General features: G+C 39.0%; 1 protein-coding gene across 3 annotated transcripts in view; it reads right to left on the reverse strand.

Annotated features, from left to right (window-relative positions):
* Positions 1 to 2,968: 2,968 nt before the first annotated feature.
* The window catches only part of ghra (growth hormone receptor a), a 191,421-nt gene continuing 176,943 nt past the window's right edge, over positions 2,969 to 17,446 (reverse strand). For all 3 annotated transcript variants that reach the window (XM_087779121.1, XM_087779113.1, XM_087779124.1), the window contains 5 exons: positions 15,467 to 15,617; positions 14,175 to 14,259; positions 13,488 to 13,557; positions 9,195 to 9,403; positions 2,969 to 6,608 (listed from right to left, as the gene is read on the reverse strand). In XM_087779121.1, coding sequence (XP_087635247.1) covers positions 6,101 to 6,608; positions 9,195 to 9,403; positions 13,488 to 13,557; positions 14,175 to 14,259; positions 15,467 to 15,617 — 1,023 coding nt within the window. In that variant the 3' untranslated portion in view covers positions 2,969 to 6,100. The remainder of the gene's footprint in view (positions 6,609 to 9,194; positions 9,404 to 13,487; positions 13,558 to 14,174; positions 14,260 to 15,466; positions 15,618 to 17,446) is intronic.

Consider the following 17,446-nt stretch of genomic DNA (forward strand, 5'->3'; position numbering starts at 1 on the left):
TGATTATTATTCATTATAATGTGGAGCACGTGAAGGATATAAACTTCCCATGATGCACTGGGGGAAAGAACACGACCCTTAGAGAAGAACACACGACCGGAGATAGTAAGAGCTCAGAAGGTCCACCTGGTCAAGCAGAAGCTCCTCATCCACCAACAAATGAGCGTCAGTCGATGAAACCTGATCCTGGACATGAATGTCTTTCTATCTGGTCCGTCGATCAGTGATTATTACTGTTATTACTGTTATTACTATTATTACTATTATTACTGTTATTACTGTTATTACTGTTATTACTATTATTACTATTATTACTGTTATTACTATTATTACTGTTATTACTATTATTACTATTATTACTCTTATTACTATGATTACTGTTATTACTATTATTACTGTTATTACTGTTATTACTGTTATTACTATTATTACTGTTATTACTGTTATTACTGTTATTACTATTATTACTATTATTACTGTTATTACTGTTATTACTATTATTACTGTTATTACTGTTATTACTATTATTACTATTATTACTGTTATTACTATTATTACTGTTATTACTGTTATTACTGTTATTACTATTATTACTGTTATTACTGTTATTACTGTTATTACTATTATTACTGTTATTACTATTATTACTGTTATTACTATTATTACTATTATTACTGTTATTACTATGATTACTGTTATTACTATTATTACTGTTATTACTGTTATTACTGTTATTACTATTATTACTGTTATTACTGTTATTACTGTTATTACTATTATTACTATTATTACTGTTATTACTGTTATTACTATTATTACTGTTATTACTGTTATTACTATTATTACTATTATTACTGTTATTACTATTATTACTGTTATTACTATTATTACTATTATTACTGTTATTACTATTATTATTGTTATTACTGTTATTACTATTATTATTGTTATTACTGTTATTACTATTATTACTGTTATTACTATTATTACTATTATTACTGTTATTACTATTATTACTGTTATTACTATTATTACTATTATTACTGTTATTACTATTATTACTGTTATTACTATTATTACTGTTATTACTGTTATTACTATTATTACTGTTATTACTATTATTACTGTTATTACTGTTATTACTATTATTACTGTATTACTATTATTACTGTTATTACTATTATTACTTTTATTACTGTTATTACTATTATTACTATTATTACTAGTATTACTGTTATTACTATTATTACTATTATTACTGTTATTACTATTATTACTGTTATTACTATTATTACTTTTATTACTATTATTACTGTTATTACTATTATTACTATTATTACTATTATTACTGTTATTACTATTATTACTATTATTACTGTTATTACTATTATTACTGTTATTACTGTTATTACTATTATTACTTAACTTACTTATTACTTATTATTAGTAATTACACTGTAAGTATAATAGGAACTACATTGTAAGTATAATAGTAATTACACTGTAAGTATAATAGTCATTATACTGTAAGTATAATAGTAATTACACTGTAAGTATAATAGTAACTACACTATAAGTATAATAGTAACTACACTGTAAGTATAATAGTAATAACACTGTAAGTATAATAGTAATTACACTGTAGGTATAATAGTAATTACACTGTAGGTATAATAGTAATTACACTGTAATTATAATAGTAATAACACTGTAAGTATAATAGTAACTACACTGTAAGTATAATAGTAATAACACTGTAAGTATAATAGTAATTACACTGTAGGTATAATAGTAATTACACTGTAGGTATAATAGTAATTACACTGTAATTATAATAGTAATAACACTGTAAGTATAATAGTAACTACACTGTAAGTATAATAGTAATAACACTGTAAGTATAATAGTAATTACACTGTAGGTATAATAGTAATTACACTGTAATTATAATAGTAATAACACTGTAAGTATAATAGTAACTACACTGTAAGTATAATAGTAATAACACTGTAAGTATAATAGTAATTACACTGTAGGTATAATAGTAATTACACTGTAGGTATAATAGTAATTACACTGTAATTATAATAGTAATAACACTGTAAGTATAATAGTAACTACACTGTAAGTATAATAGTAATAACACTGTAAGTATAATAGTAATTACACTGTAGGTATAATAGTAATTACACTGTAAGTATAATAGTAACTACACTGTAAGTATAATAGTAATAACACTGTAAGTATAATAGTAATTACACTGTAGGTATAATAGTAATAACACTGTAAGTATAATAGTAATTACACTGTAGGTATAATAGTAATTACACTGTAATTATAATAGTAAAGACATCAATGATCAGGAGAAAGTAAAGTTTTCTGGGACCAGAGTCTAAAACAAGTACCTGAGAGTCTTGAACCAACAGTTTTTATCTCCAACAATGTTAATTATTCATCTAATGATCTACACATGAAATATATCAACACACACACTTCCCATGATACACTGGGGTTGATTTAATAAAAATACATTTGTTCTACTTCACTGATATGACAACAACATGTATTATTTATGTTGTAAAACAAACGCTTACTTTGAGCTCAAACCATCGGTTCGATTTAAACCATTTGTTGTTACAATAAGTGACGTCACTGTGACGTACTTACGTCTGCTAGCAGCGAAGCTAACAAATGCTAAGAGTTTGTGAATAAACGTCAGTTTCAGGCTCGCGCCGGCAGAGGGCGCTGCAGGATCATCTTGAAGTGATGACGCGTTTGTTGCTAATATCACGTTTAATAAGACATAAAAGACTTTAACGTTCTTATTGTATAATTATACTCGTTAAATGCACTTGTATCTAAGAAATCCTCTGCATTTGTTCGAGAAGGATGTGAGAATAAATATGAATTCATCTAATATTTACCCAAACTAAAGAAAACATGAATAAAAAGATAAAACAACAAGAAACACGTTTTACAAAAGTTTATTTTTTAAACATTGTGTTGATGTTTCAGTTGAACGTGACCTTTAGTTTCGGGGTGATCGTGTTCAGACGAACTCTGGTCCAACAAACGCCTCTGAGGTCAACGAGCGTCGGCGTAATTGAAGATCAATCCAGGGGAGCAAAGGCTTCTGGGTAATTACCTGTGACGTCCTGAGCTGCGAGTCTCTTGATTCAATTATCGCTCGACAACATTTCCCCTCCGGACGCACAACTCTCCACCAGAGACCCACAAATCAAGTCAAAGAACTCACACCAACACAACAACAAGAAGGTAAAACATTATGACCACGAGAAGAACAACAACATAGACGAGTGAAGCAGATGCTGGACTCGAACCCACAACCTTTGTTTCACTGATGATGATGAAGATGAAGAGGATGATGATGATGATGAAGATGATGATGAAGATGATGAAGAAGATGATGATGATGATGATGATGATGATGATGATGATGATGATGATGATGAAGAGGATGATGATGATGATGAAGATGAAGATGATGATGATGAAGAAGATGAAGAAGATGATGATGAAGAAGATGAAGATGATGATGAAGATGATGATGATGAAGATGATGATGAAGAAGATGAAGATGATGATGAAGATGATGATGAAGAAGATGAAGATGATGATGAAGAAGATGAAGATGATGATGAAGATGATGATGAAGAAGATGAAGATGATGAAGATGATGATGAAGAAGATGAAGATGATGATGAAGAAGATGAAGATGATGATGAAGATGATGATGAAGAAGATGAAGATGATGAAGATGATGATGGTGATGACGATGATGATGAAGAAGATGATGAAGATGAAGATGATGATGATGATGATGAAGAAGATGAAGATGATGATGATGATGAAGATGAATCACGTCGAGTAGAAAAACACGTGAAGCAACATCTACTGATCACATGACCACGAGTTTAAACCAATGAAAGTCTTGTGACCTATGACCTGTAGTTCGACCCTCTGTGACCCTTGAGCATCGTTTCTCCCTCGACTGTATAAAAATATATCTTTAATAAAACACTTTTATTGATGCAAAATATTTTCTTCTAAAACAACTTGAAATTCATTTAATATTTTATTGAGAAAAACTTTTTATCTTTGAACTGAAGTTTTTTCTTTGTTTCCTGCTTTAAAACTTTTATTCTCTTGTTTTCGAGAATTCATCCAAAAATAACTTGTTTTTCTTCTTTGTTTACAAAATACTTGTTTAATAATAAAATTCAAAGGTTTAGTTTTGATGACAATATTAAATTATTTATTTATTTATCGTGACTCCAAGGTTTATAACTTAAAAACTCAAACTAAATACATTTATTGAGAATAAAACTATAATAAAAACTTTAACTTCTTTACTTTTCTTAAAGCTTTGAACTGAAGAATCACTCGAGTCGTTTGTCTCAGGCTGACGAGTCGATCCTCGAGTAGACTTGAGAACTGATCTCAGGCTGACGAGTCGATCCATATGTAAACCCTTAAGAACTGATCTCAGGCTGACGAGTCGATCCATATGTAAACCCTTAAGAACTGATCTCAGGCTGACGAGTCGATTCAAATGTAAACCCTTAAGAACTGATCTCAGGCTGACGAGTCGATCCTCGAGTAGACTTAAGAACTGATCTCAGGCTGACGAGTCGATTCAAATGTAAACCCTTAAGAACTGATCTCAGGCTGACGAGTCGATCCATATGTAAACCCTTAAGAACTGATCTCAGGCTGACGAGTCGATTCAAATGTAAACCCTTAAGAACTGATCTCAGGCTGACGAGTCGATCCATATGTAAACCCTTAAGAACTGATCTCAGGCTGACGAGTCGATCCATATGTAAACCCTTAAGAACTGATCTCAGGCTGACGAGTCGATCCTCGTGTAGACTTAAGAACTGATCTCAGGCTGACGAGTCGATCCATATGTAAACCCTCAAGAACTGATCTCAGGCTGACGAGTCGATTCAAATGTAAACCCTTGAGAACTAATCTCAGGCTGATGAGTCGATCCATATGTAAACCCTTAAGAACTGATCTCAGGCTGACGAGTCGATCCATATGTAAACCCTTAAGAACTGATCTCAGGCTGACGAGTCGATCCACATGTAAACCCTTAAGAACTGATCTCAGGCTGACGAGTCGATTCAAATGTAAACCCTTAAGAACTGATCTCAGGCTGACGAGTCGATCCACATGTAAACCCTTAAGAACTGATCTCAGGCTGACGAGTCGATCCATATGTAAACCCTTAAGAACTGATCTCAGGCTGACGAGTCGATCCATATGTAAACCCTTAAGAACTGATCTCAGGCTGACGAGTCGATCCACATGTAAACCCTTAAGAACTGATCTCAGGCTGACGAGTCGATTCAAATGTAAACCCTTGAGAACTGATCTCAGGCTGACGAGTCGATCCACATGTAAACCCTTAAGAACTGATCTCAGGCTGACGAGTCGATCCATATGTAAAGAATTAAGATCTGATCTGAGGCTGACGAGTCGATCCACATGTAAACCCTTAAGAACTGATCTCAGGCTGACGAGTCGATTCACATGTAAACCCTTGAGAACTGATCACAGGCTGACGAGTCGATCCACATGTAAACCCTTGAGAACTGATCTCAGGCTGACGAGTCGATCCACATGTAAACCCTTGAGAACTGATCTCAGGCTGACGAGTCGATCCATATGTAAAGAATTAAGATCTGATCTCAGGCTGACGAGTCGATCCACAATAATCCTTAAGAACTGATCTCAGGCTGACGAGTCGATCCATATGTAAAGAATTAAGATCTGATCTCAGGCTGACGAGTCGATCCACAATAATCCTTAAGAACTGATCTCAGGCTGACGAGTCGATCCACAATAATCCTTAAGAACTGATCCCAGGCTGACGAGTCGATCCACAATAATCCTTAAGAACTGATCCCAGGCTGACGAGTCGATCCACAATAATCCTTAAGAACTGATCCCAGGCTGACGAGTCGATCCACAATAATCCTTAAGAACTGATCCCAGGCTGACGAGTCGATCCACCTCCAACAAGAAAAGCTTCAGAATGTTTTTGTTTCTCGTCTGAACTCAACAAACGTCTTCAGGGCGAGATGTTCCCGAGAACCTCGGGGGTCACGTAACCCACCGGCATCAGGCTCTTGGTTGGCTGGTCGGGGCGAGGGGGCGGGGCCTGGACGGGCGGGGGGTTCAGCAGCAGACTGTTCTGAGCGTCCACCTCCTGCACCACCGTGTAGTCCGGCACCGAGCCCTGCGCACAGTCCTGGTCCTGATGGTCGGACACGTCGTCCGAGGAGCCGTGGACCATCAGCTGAAGAGAGTTCTTCTCACCCGGACCTCCCTTCTGGACCTTCTCCTCCTGGACCCGCAGCTGCTGGCCCGGAGACAGAACCACGCCGCCCGAGGGCATCACGTTGCTGACCTGGGCGTAGAAGTCTGTGTCGACCCACGTCTGAGGCCCGGACAGAGCCTGGTCCAGCTCAGGAGGCGGGTCCTGGGACTGGCCCGGCAGCAGCGTGGCCATGAGCGAGTCCTGGTCCGGCAGATCCGGGTCGTAGCAGCTGGCCCGACCCGAGTCTGTGCTGGGAAAACTGAAGGAGAAACAGTTTAACGAAAGTCTGAAGAGAAAGTGTATCATAATTAATTATTATTATTGTTGTTATTATCCTTGTTATTATTATTATTATTATTATTATTGTTGTTATTATCCTTGTTATTATTATTATTATATTATTATTTTTATTATTGTTATTATTATCTTTATTATTATCATTATTATTATTATTGTATTATTATTATTATTATCCTTGTTATTATTATTATTATTGTTATTATTATCTTTATTATTATCATTATTATTATTATTGTTATTATTATTATTATTATTGTTGTATTATTATTGTATTATTATTATTATTATTATTATTATCCTTGTTATTATTATTATTATTGTTATTATTACCTTTATTATGATCATTATTATTATTATTATTATTGTCATTATTATCATTGTTATCATTATTATCATTATTATTATCATTGTTACTATTATTATTATTATTATTACTATTATTATTATTATTACTATAATTATTATTATTATTGTTATTAGAAACTAATGATAAATAAATGTTGAATATTTAGTTCCACAAACATCTGAAAGATTCTTCACATTTTTCTTGTTGATGTTTTGGTGTGTGAGTCTCACTCCCTCCCAGTGAACTCAGTGTGTGAGTCTCACTCCCTCCCAGTGAACTCAGTGTGTGAGTCTCACTCCCTCTCAGTGAACTCAGTGTGTGAGTCTCACTCCCTCCCAGTGAACTCAGTGTGTGAGTCTCACTCCCTCCCAGTGAACTCAGTGTGTGAGTCTCACTCCCTCCCAGTGAACTCAGTGTGTGAGTCTCACTCCCTCCCAGTGAACTCAGTGTGTGAGTCTCACTCCCTCTCAGTGAACTCAGTGTGTGAGTCTCACTCCCTCCCAGTGAACTCAGTGTGTGAGTCTCACTCCCTCTCAGTGAACTCAGTGTGTGAGTCTCACTCCCTCTCAGTGAACTCAGTGTGTGAGTCTCACTCCCTCTCAGTGAACTCAGTGTGTGAGTCTCACTCCCTCTCAGTGAACTCAGTGTGTGAGTCTCACTCCCTCCCAGTGAACTCAGTGTGTGAGTCTCACTCCCTCTCAGTGAACTCAGTGTGTGAGTCTCACTCCCTCCCAGTGAACTCAGTGTGTGAGTCTCACTCCCTCTCAGTGAACTCAGTGTGTGAGTCTCACTCCCTCTCAGTGAACTCAGTGTGTGAGTCTCACTCCCTCTCAGTGAACTCAGTGTGTGAGTCTCACTCCCTCTCAGTGAACTCAGTGTGTGAGTCTCACTCCCTCTCAGTGAACTCAGTGTGTGAGTCTCACTCCCTCTCAGTGAACTCAGTGTGTGAGTCTCACTCCCTCCCAGTGAACTCAGTGTGTGAGTCTCACTCCCTCTCAGTGAACTCAGTGTGTGAGTCTCACTCCCTCCCAGTGAACTCAGTGTGTGAGTCTCACTCCCTCTCAGTGAACTCAGTGTGTGAGTCTCACTCCCTCTCAGTGAACTCAGTGTGTGAGTCTCACTCCCTCTCAGTGAACTCAGTGTGTGAGTCTCACTCCCTCTCAGTGAACTCAGTGTGTGAGTCTCACTCCCTCTCAGTGAACTCAGTGTGTGAGTCTCACTCCCTCTCAGTGAACTCAGTGTGTGAGTCTCACTCCCTCTCAGTGAACTCAGTGTGTGAGTCTCACTCCCTCCCAGTGAACTCAGTGTGTGAGTCTCACTCCCTCTCAGTGAACTCAGTGTGTGAGTCTCACTCCCTCCCAGTGAACTCAGTGTGTGAGTCTCACTCCCTCTCAGTGAACTCAGTGTGTGAGTCTCACTCCCTCCCAGTGAACTCAGTGTGTGAGTCTCACTCCCTCCCAGTGAACTCAGTGTGTGAGTCTCACTCCCTCTCAGTGAACTCAGTGTGTGAGTCTCACTCCCTCTCAGTGAACTCAGTGTGTGAGTCTCACTCCCTCCCAGTGAACTCAGTGTGTGAGTCTCACTCCCTCTCAGTGAACTCAGTGTGTGAGTCTCACTCCCTCTCAGTGAACTCAGTGTGTGAGTCTCACTCCCTCTCAGTGAACTCAGTGTGTGAGTCTCACTCCCTCTCAGTGAACTCAGTGTGTGAGTCTCACTCCCTCCCAGTGAACTCAGTGTGTGAGTCTCACTCCCTCTCAGTGAACTCAGTGTGTGAGTCTCACTCCCTCTCAGTGAACTCAGTGTGTGAGTCTCACTCCCTCTCAGTGAACTCAGTGTGTGAGTCTCACTCCCTCTCAGTGAACTCAGTGTGTGAGTCTCACTCCCTCTCAGTGAACTCAGTGTGTGAGTCTCACTCCCTCTCAGTGAACTCAGTGTGTGAGTCTCACTCCCTCTCAGTGAACTCAGTGTGTGAGTCTCACTCCCTCTCAGTGAACTCATAAACTCACTAAACCAACATTATTTCTTCACGTCGTTGAATCAACTTCATGTTCAATAAACTCATCAATGATTGATTCTGTCACTCAAGAGTAAAACATGAAACTATTGATGACATAAACAACAACAACAACAACAACAACAACAACAACAACAACAACACAACCCTGTTGTGTAGTTTGTCTGACAGTGTGCGACTCTGACCTGCTGGAGTTGGAGCAGCCGACGGGTTGATTGACAGGCTGAGAAAGAAGCTTGTGTGTGTCTGAGCTGTTCTTCTGCGGCGCGTCAGGTTCGTCCAGATCCACTTCGATGAACTCGACCCACGACTCGTCAGAGAAGAAGCTGTAGGAGGACAGAGCGCCCATCCCCCCCCCGCTGAGCACATGGTTCAGCTCGTCCAGGTGTCCTTTCTGGAGACACAATGTTGTGTTGATGTGTGTACTTACGACATGTTGTGTTGATGTGTGTACTTATGACATGTTGTGTTGATGTGTGTACTTATGACATGTTGTGTTGATGTGTGTACTTATGACATGTTGTGTTGATGTGTGTACTTATGACATGTTGTGTTGATGTGTGTACTTATGACATGTTGTGTTGATGTGTGTACTTACAACATGTTGTGTTGATGTGTGTACTTACGACATGTTGTGTTGATGTGTGTACTTACGACATGTTGTGTTGATGTGTGTACTTATGACATGTTGTGTTGATGTGTGTACTTATGACATGTTGTGTTGATGTGTGTACTTACAACATGTTGTGTTGATGTGTGTACTTACAACATATTGTGTTGATGTGTGTACTTACGACATGTTGTGTTGATGTGTGTACTTACAACATGTTGTGTTGATGTGTGTACTTACGACATGTTGTGTTGATGTGTGTACTTACAACATGTTGTGTTGATGTGTGTACTTACGACATGTTGTGTTGATGTGTGTACTTACAACATATTGTGTTGATGTGTGCACTTACGACATGTTGTGTTGATGTGTGTACTTACAACATGTTGTGTTGATGTGTGTACTTACAACATATTGTGTTGATGTGTGTACTTACAACATGTTGTGTTGATGTGTGTACTTACAACATGTTGTGTTGATGTGTGTACTTACAACATGTTGTGTTGATGTGTGTACTTACAACATATTGTGTTGATGTGTGTACTTACGACATGTTGTGTTGATGTGTGTACTTACAACATGTTGTGTTGATGTGTGTACTTACAACATATTGTGTTGATGTGTGTACTTACGACATGTTGTGTTGATGTGTGTACTTACGACATGTTGTGTTGATGTGTGTACTTACGACATGTTGTGTTGATGTGTGTACTTACAACATGTTGTGTTGATGTGTGTACTTACAACATGTTGTGTTGATGTGTGTACTTACAACATATTGTGTTGATGTGTGTACTTACAACATGTTATGTTGATGTGTGTACTTACAACATGTTGTGTTGATGTGTGTACTTACAACATGTTGTGTTGATGTGTGTACTTACAACATGTTGTGTTGATGTGTGTACTTACGACATGTTGTGTTGATGTGTGTACTTATGACATGTTGTGTTGATGTGTGTACTTACGACATATTGTGTTGATGTGTGTACTTATGACATGTTGTGTTGATGTGTGTACTTACGACATGTTGTGTTGATGTGTGTACTTACGACATGTTGTGTTGATGTGTGTACTTATAACATGTTGTGTTGATGTGTGTACTTATAACATGTTGTGTTGATGTGTGTACTTACAACATGTTGTGTTGATGTGTGTACTTACAACATGTTGTGTTGATGTGTGTACTTACAACATGTTGTGTTGATGTGTGTACTTACAACATGTTGTGTTGATGTGTGTACTTACGACATGTTGTGTTGATGTGTGTACTTACGACATGTTGTGTTGATGTGTGTACTTATAACATGTTGTGTTGATGTGTGTACTTACAACATGTTGTGTTGATGTGTGTACTTACAACATGTTGTGTTGATGTGTGTACTTACAACATGTTGTGTTGATGTGTGTACTTACAACATGTTGTGTTGATGTGTGTACTTACAACATATTGTGTTGATGTGTGTACTTACAACATGTTATGTTGATGTGTGTACTTACAACATGTTGTGTTGATGTGTGTACTTACAACATGTTGTGTTGATGTGTGTACTTACAACATGTTGTGTTGATGTGTGTACTTACGACATGTTGTGTTGATGTGTGTACTTATGACATGTTGTGTTGATGTGTGTACTTACGACATATTGTGTTGATGTGTGTACTTATGACATGTTGTGTTGATGTGTGTACTTACGACATGTTGTGTTGATGTGTGTACTTACGACATGTTGTGTTGATGTGTGTACTTATAACATGTTGTGTTGATGTGTGTACTTATAACATGTTGTGTTGATGTGTGTACTTACAACATGTTGTGTTGATGTGTGTACTTACAACATGTTGTGTTGATGTGTGTACTTACAACATGTTGTGTTGATGTGTGTACTTACAACATGTTGTGTTGATGTGTGTACTTACGACATGTTGTGTTGATGTGTGTACTTACGACATGTTGTGTTGATGTGTGTACTTATAACATGTTGTGTTGATGTGTGTACTTACAACATGTTGTGTTGATGTGTGTACTTACAACATGTTGTGTTGATGTGTGTACTTACAACATGTTGTGTTGATGTGTGTACTTATAACATGTGTTGATGTGTGTACTTATAACATGTGTTGATGTGTGTACTTATAACATGTGTTGATGTGTGTACTTACTACATGTGTTGATGTGTGTACTTATAACATGTGTGTAGTTACATGTGTGTAGTTACATGTGTGTAGTTACATGAACATGTGTGTAGTTACATGCGTGTAGTTACATGTGTGTAGTTACATGAACATATGTGTAGTTACATGTGTGTAGTTACATGTGTGTAGTTACATGCGTGTAGTTACATGTGTGTAGTTACATGTGTGTAGTTACATGAACATGTGTGTAGTTACATGTGTGTAGTTACATGCGTGTAGTTACATGTGTGTAGTTACATGAACATGTGTGTAGTTACATGCGTGTAGTTACATGTGTGTAGTTGCATGCGTGTAGTTGCATGCGTGTAGTTACATGTGTGTAGTTACATGTGTGTAGTTACATGTGTGTAGTTACATGTATGTAGTTACATGTGTGTAGTTACATGCGTGTAGTTACATGTGTGTAGTTACATGCGTGTAGTTGCATGCGTGTAGTTACATGTGTGTAGTTACATGTGTGTAGTTACATGTGTGTAGTTACATGTGTGTAGTTACATGCGTGTAGTTACATGTGTGTAGTTACATGTGTGTAGTTACATGAACATATGTGTAGTTACATGTGTGTAGTTACATGTGTGTAGTTACATGCGTGTAGTTACATATGTGTAGTTACATGTGTGTAGTTACATGCGTGTAGTTACATGTGTGTAGTTACATGTGTGTAGTTACATGTGTGTAGTTACATGTGTGTAGTTACATATGTGTAGTTACATGTGTGTAGTTACATGTGTGTAGTTACATGTGTGTAGTTACATGCGTGTAGTTACATGCGTGTAGTTACATGCGTGTAGTTGCATGCGTGTAGTTACATGTGTGTAGTTACATGCGTGTAGTTACATGTGTGTAACTACATGTGTGTAGTTACATGCGTGTAGTTACATGCGTGTAGTTACATGTGTGTAGTTACATGCGTGTAGTTACATGTGTGTAGTTACATGTGTGTAGTTACATGTGTGTAGTTACATGTGTGTAGTTACATGCGTGTAGTTACATGTGTGTAGTTACATGTGTGTAGTTACATGTGTGTAGTTACATGTGTGTAGTTACATGTGTGTAGTTACATGCGTGTAGTTACATGCGTGTAGTTACATGTGTGTAGTTACATGCGTGTAGTTACATGTGTGTAGTTACATGTGTGTAGTTACATGTGTGTAGTTACATGTGTGTAGTTACATGCGTGTAGTTACATGCGTGTAGTTACATGCGTGTAGTTACATGCGTGTAGTTACATGCGTGTAGTTACATGCGTGTAGTTACATGCGTGTAGTTACATGTGTGTAGTTACATGTGTGTAGTTACATGCGTGTAGTTACATGTGTGTAGTTACATGTGTGTAGTTACATGTGTGTAGTTACATGTGTGTAGTTACATGTGTGTAGTTACATGTGTGTAGTTACATGCGTGTAGTTACATGTGTGTAGTTACATGTGTGTAGTTACATGTGTGTAGTTACATGCGTGTAGTTACATGCGTGTAGTTACATGTGTGTAGTTACATGCGTGTAGTTACACGCGTGTAGTTACATGTGTGTAGTTACATGTGTGTAGTTACATGTGTGTAGTTACACGCGTGTAGTTACATGTGTGTAGTTACATGTGTGTAGTTACATGTGTGTAGTTACATGTGTGTAGTTACATGTGTGTAGTTACATGTGTGTATATAATAGTTTTACCTTCAACATCTCTGAGTCGATGCCTTTGATCTTCGGAGCAGGAACAGGAGGTAATAGAAGTAACATTAACCTGTGACATGATAGAGAGTTAGTGTGAGTGTGTGTGTGTGTGTGTGTGTGTGTGTGTGTGTGTGTGTGTGTGTGTGTGTGTGTGTGAGTGTGTGTGTGTGTGTGTGTATGATGTGTGTGAGTGTGTGTGAGTGTATGTGTGTGAGTGTATGTGTGTGTGTGTGTGAGTGTGTGTGTGTGTGTGTGAGTGTGTGTGTGTGTGTGTGTGAGTGTATGTGTGTGTATGTGTGTGTATGTGTGAGTGTGTGTGTGAGTGTGTGAGTGTATGTGTGTGTGTGAGGGTGTGTGCGTGAGTGTGTGTGTGTGAGAGTGTATGTGTGTGTGTGAGAGTGTGTGTGTGTGTGAGAGTGTATGTGTGTGTGTGTGAGAGGGTGTGTGTGTGTGTGTGTGTGTGTGTGTGTGAGTGTGTGTGTGTGTGAGTGTGTGTGTGTGTGTGTGTATGATGTGTGTGTGTGTGTGTGTGTGTACAAGCATGTGTGTGTACAAGCGTGTGTGTGTGTGTGTGTGTGTGTGTGTGTGTGTGTGTGTGTGTGTGTGTGTGTGTGTGTGTGTGTGTGTGTGTGTGTGTGTACAAGCATGTGTGTGTACAAGCGTGTGTGTGTACAGGTGTGTGTCGACCTGTGTTGTTGTGTAACAAGGACCAACATGACAAGCACGAGGACAGCGAGGAGGCCAAAGGTCACGATGATCGCGGCTGAAGAGTCTGAAATAATGAATAAAGTTTCAAGTCGTTGTCGTGTGTGTCGTGTTCACCTGTCACACCTGTCACACCTGTCACACCTGTAACACCTGACACACCTGACACACCTGTGAACATTCACCTGTAACACCTGACACACCTGTCACACCTGTGAACATTCACCTGTCACACCTGTGAACATTCACCTGTCACACCTGTGAACATTCACCTGTAACACCTGTGAACATTCACCTGTCACACCTGTGAACATTCACCTGTAACACCTGTGAACATTCACCTGTCACACCTGTAACACCTGTGAACATTCACCTGTAACACCTGTGAACATTCACCTGTCACACCTGTGAACATTCACCTGTAACACCTGTGAACATTCACCTGTAACACCTGTGAACATTCACCTGTCACACCTGTGAACATTCACCTGTAACACCTGTGAACATTCACCTGTCACACCTGTCACACCTGTGAACATTCACCTGTAACACCTGTGAACATTCACCTGACACACCTGTCACACCTTACACACCTGTCACACCTGTCACACTTGACACACCTGTCACACCTGACACACCTGTCACACCTTACACACCTGTCACACCTGTCACACCTGACACACCTGTCACACCTTACACACCTGTCACACCTGTCACACCTGACACACCTGTCACACCTGACACACCTGTCACACCTGTCACACCTGACACACCTGTCACACCTGACAAACCTGTCACACCTGTCACACCTGTCACACCTGTGAACATTCACCTGTAACACCTGTGAACATTCACCTGACACACCTGTCACACCTTACACACCTGTCACACCTGTCACACCTGACACACCTGTCACACCTGACACACCTGTCACACCTTACACACCTGTCACACCTGTCACACCTGACACACCTGTCACACCTGTCACACCTGACACACCTGTCACACCTGTCACACCTGACACACCTGTCACACCTGACAAACCTGTCACACCTGACACACCTGTCACACCTTTGAACATTCACCTGACACACCTGACACACCTGTCACACCTGACACACCTGTCACACCTGTCACACCTGACACACCTGTCACACCTTACACACCTGTCACACCTGACACACCTGTCACACCTGACAAACCTGTCACACCTGACAAACCTGTCACACCTGTCACACCTGTCACACCTGACAAACCTGTCACACATGTCACACCTGTGAACGTGCGCGTCACGTGCACGAACACGGACTCGCTGAAGCGTCCGAACTTGACGAAGGCGTGCATCCTGGAGCGAACACGCACCTCGTACTCGCCGCCCACTCTCAGGCCGTACACGGGCTGACGGGTCAGAGGTTGAATCTCCAGCTGTCAATCACAGAGACTCGTGTCAATCAAACACTCGATGATTTGATCTTTGACCTCGTCTGGAACTATGATGTCATCAACACACGTGTCATCAACTGTATTGATACGGAGAAGAGGGTCAATATTTGACCTTCATGTTGAACCTCAGGGGTCAAAGGTCAGAAGAAGAAATACTTTTACAAATATTTGTGTGTGTGTGTGTATGTGTACATGTGTATGTTTGTATGTGTGTGTGTGTTTATGTGTGTGTGTGTGTGTACATGTGTGTGTGTGTGTATGTGTGTATGTTTGTATGTGTGTATGTTTGTATGTGTTTGTGTATGTGTGTGTGTGTGTGTTTGCGTGTGTGTACGTGTGTGTGTGTGTGTACATGTGCGTGTGTGTGTGTGAACATGTGTGTGTGTGTAACTTAAATTAAGTGATAACTTCATGTGTGTAACTTCAAGCGTGTGTAACTTCAAGCGTGTAACTACATGTGTGTAACTTCATGTGTGTAACTTCATGTGTGTAACCTCATGTGTGTAACTACATGTGTGTAACTACATGTGTGTAACTTCATGTGTGTAACCTCATGTGTGTAACCACATGTGTGTAACCACATGTGTGTAACTACATGTGTGTAACTACATGTGTGTAACCTCATGTGTGTAACTACATGTGTGTAACTACATGTGTGTAACTTCATGTGTGTAACCTCATGTGTGTAACCACATGTGTGTAACCACATGTGTGTAACTACATGTGTGTAACTTCATGTGTGTAACCTCATGTGTGTAACCACATGTGTGTAACCACATGTGTGTAACCACATGTGTGTAACTACATGTGTGTTACTACATGTGTGTAACTACATGTGTGTAACTACATGTGTGTAACTACATGTGTGTAACTACATGTGTGTAACTACATGTGTGTAACTTCATGTGTGTAGCTACATGTGTGTAACTACATGTGTGTAACTACATGTGTGTAACTACATGTGTGTAACTTCATGTGTGTAACTACATGTGTGTAACTACATGTGTGTAACTACATGTGTGTAACCTCATGTGTGTAACTACATGTGTGTAACTACATGTGTGTAACTACATGTGTGTAACTACATGTGTGTAGCTACATGTGTGTAACTACATGTGTGTAACCACATGTGTGTAACTACATGTGTGTAACCACATGTGTGTAACCACATGTGTGTAACCACATGTGTGTAACTACATGTGTGTAACTACATGTGTGTAACTACATGTGTGTAACTTCATGTGTGTAACTACATGTGTGTAACTACATGTGTGTAACTACATGTGTGTAACTACATGTGTGTAACTTCATGTGTGTAACTTCATGTGTGTAACTACATGTGTGTAACTACATGTGTGTAACTACATGTGTGTAACTACATGTGTGTAACTACATGTGTGTAGCTACATGTGTGTAACTACATGTGTGTAACTTCATGTGTGTAACTACATGTGTGTAACTTCATGTGTGTAGCTACATGTGTGTAACTACATGTGTGTAACTACATGTGTGTAACTACATGTGTGTAACTTCATGTGTGTAACTACATGTGTGTAACTACATGTGTGTAACTACATGTGTGTAGCTACATGTGTGTAACTACATGTGTGTAACTACATGTGTGTAACTACATGTGTGTAACTACATGTGTGTAACTACATGTGTGTAACTACATGTGTGTAACTACATGTGTGTAACTACATGTGTGTAACTACATGTGTGTAGCTACATGTGTGTAACTACATGTGTGTAACTACATGTGTGTAACTACATGTGTGTAACTACATGTGTGTAACTACATGTGTGTAACT

The sequence above is a fragment of the Callionymus lyra genome, chromosome 1 (assembly GCF_982586985.1).
Source record: "Callionymus lyra chromosome 1, fCalLyr1.hap1.1, whole genome shotgun sequence".
Lineage (NCBI taxonomy): Eukaryota > Metazoa > Chordata > Actinopteri > Syngnathiformes > Callionymidae > Callionymus > Callionymus lyra.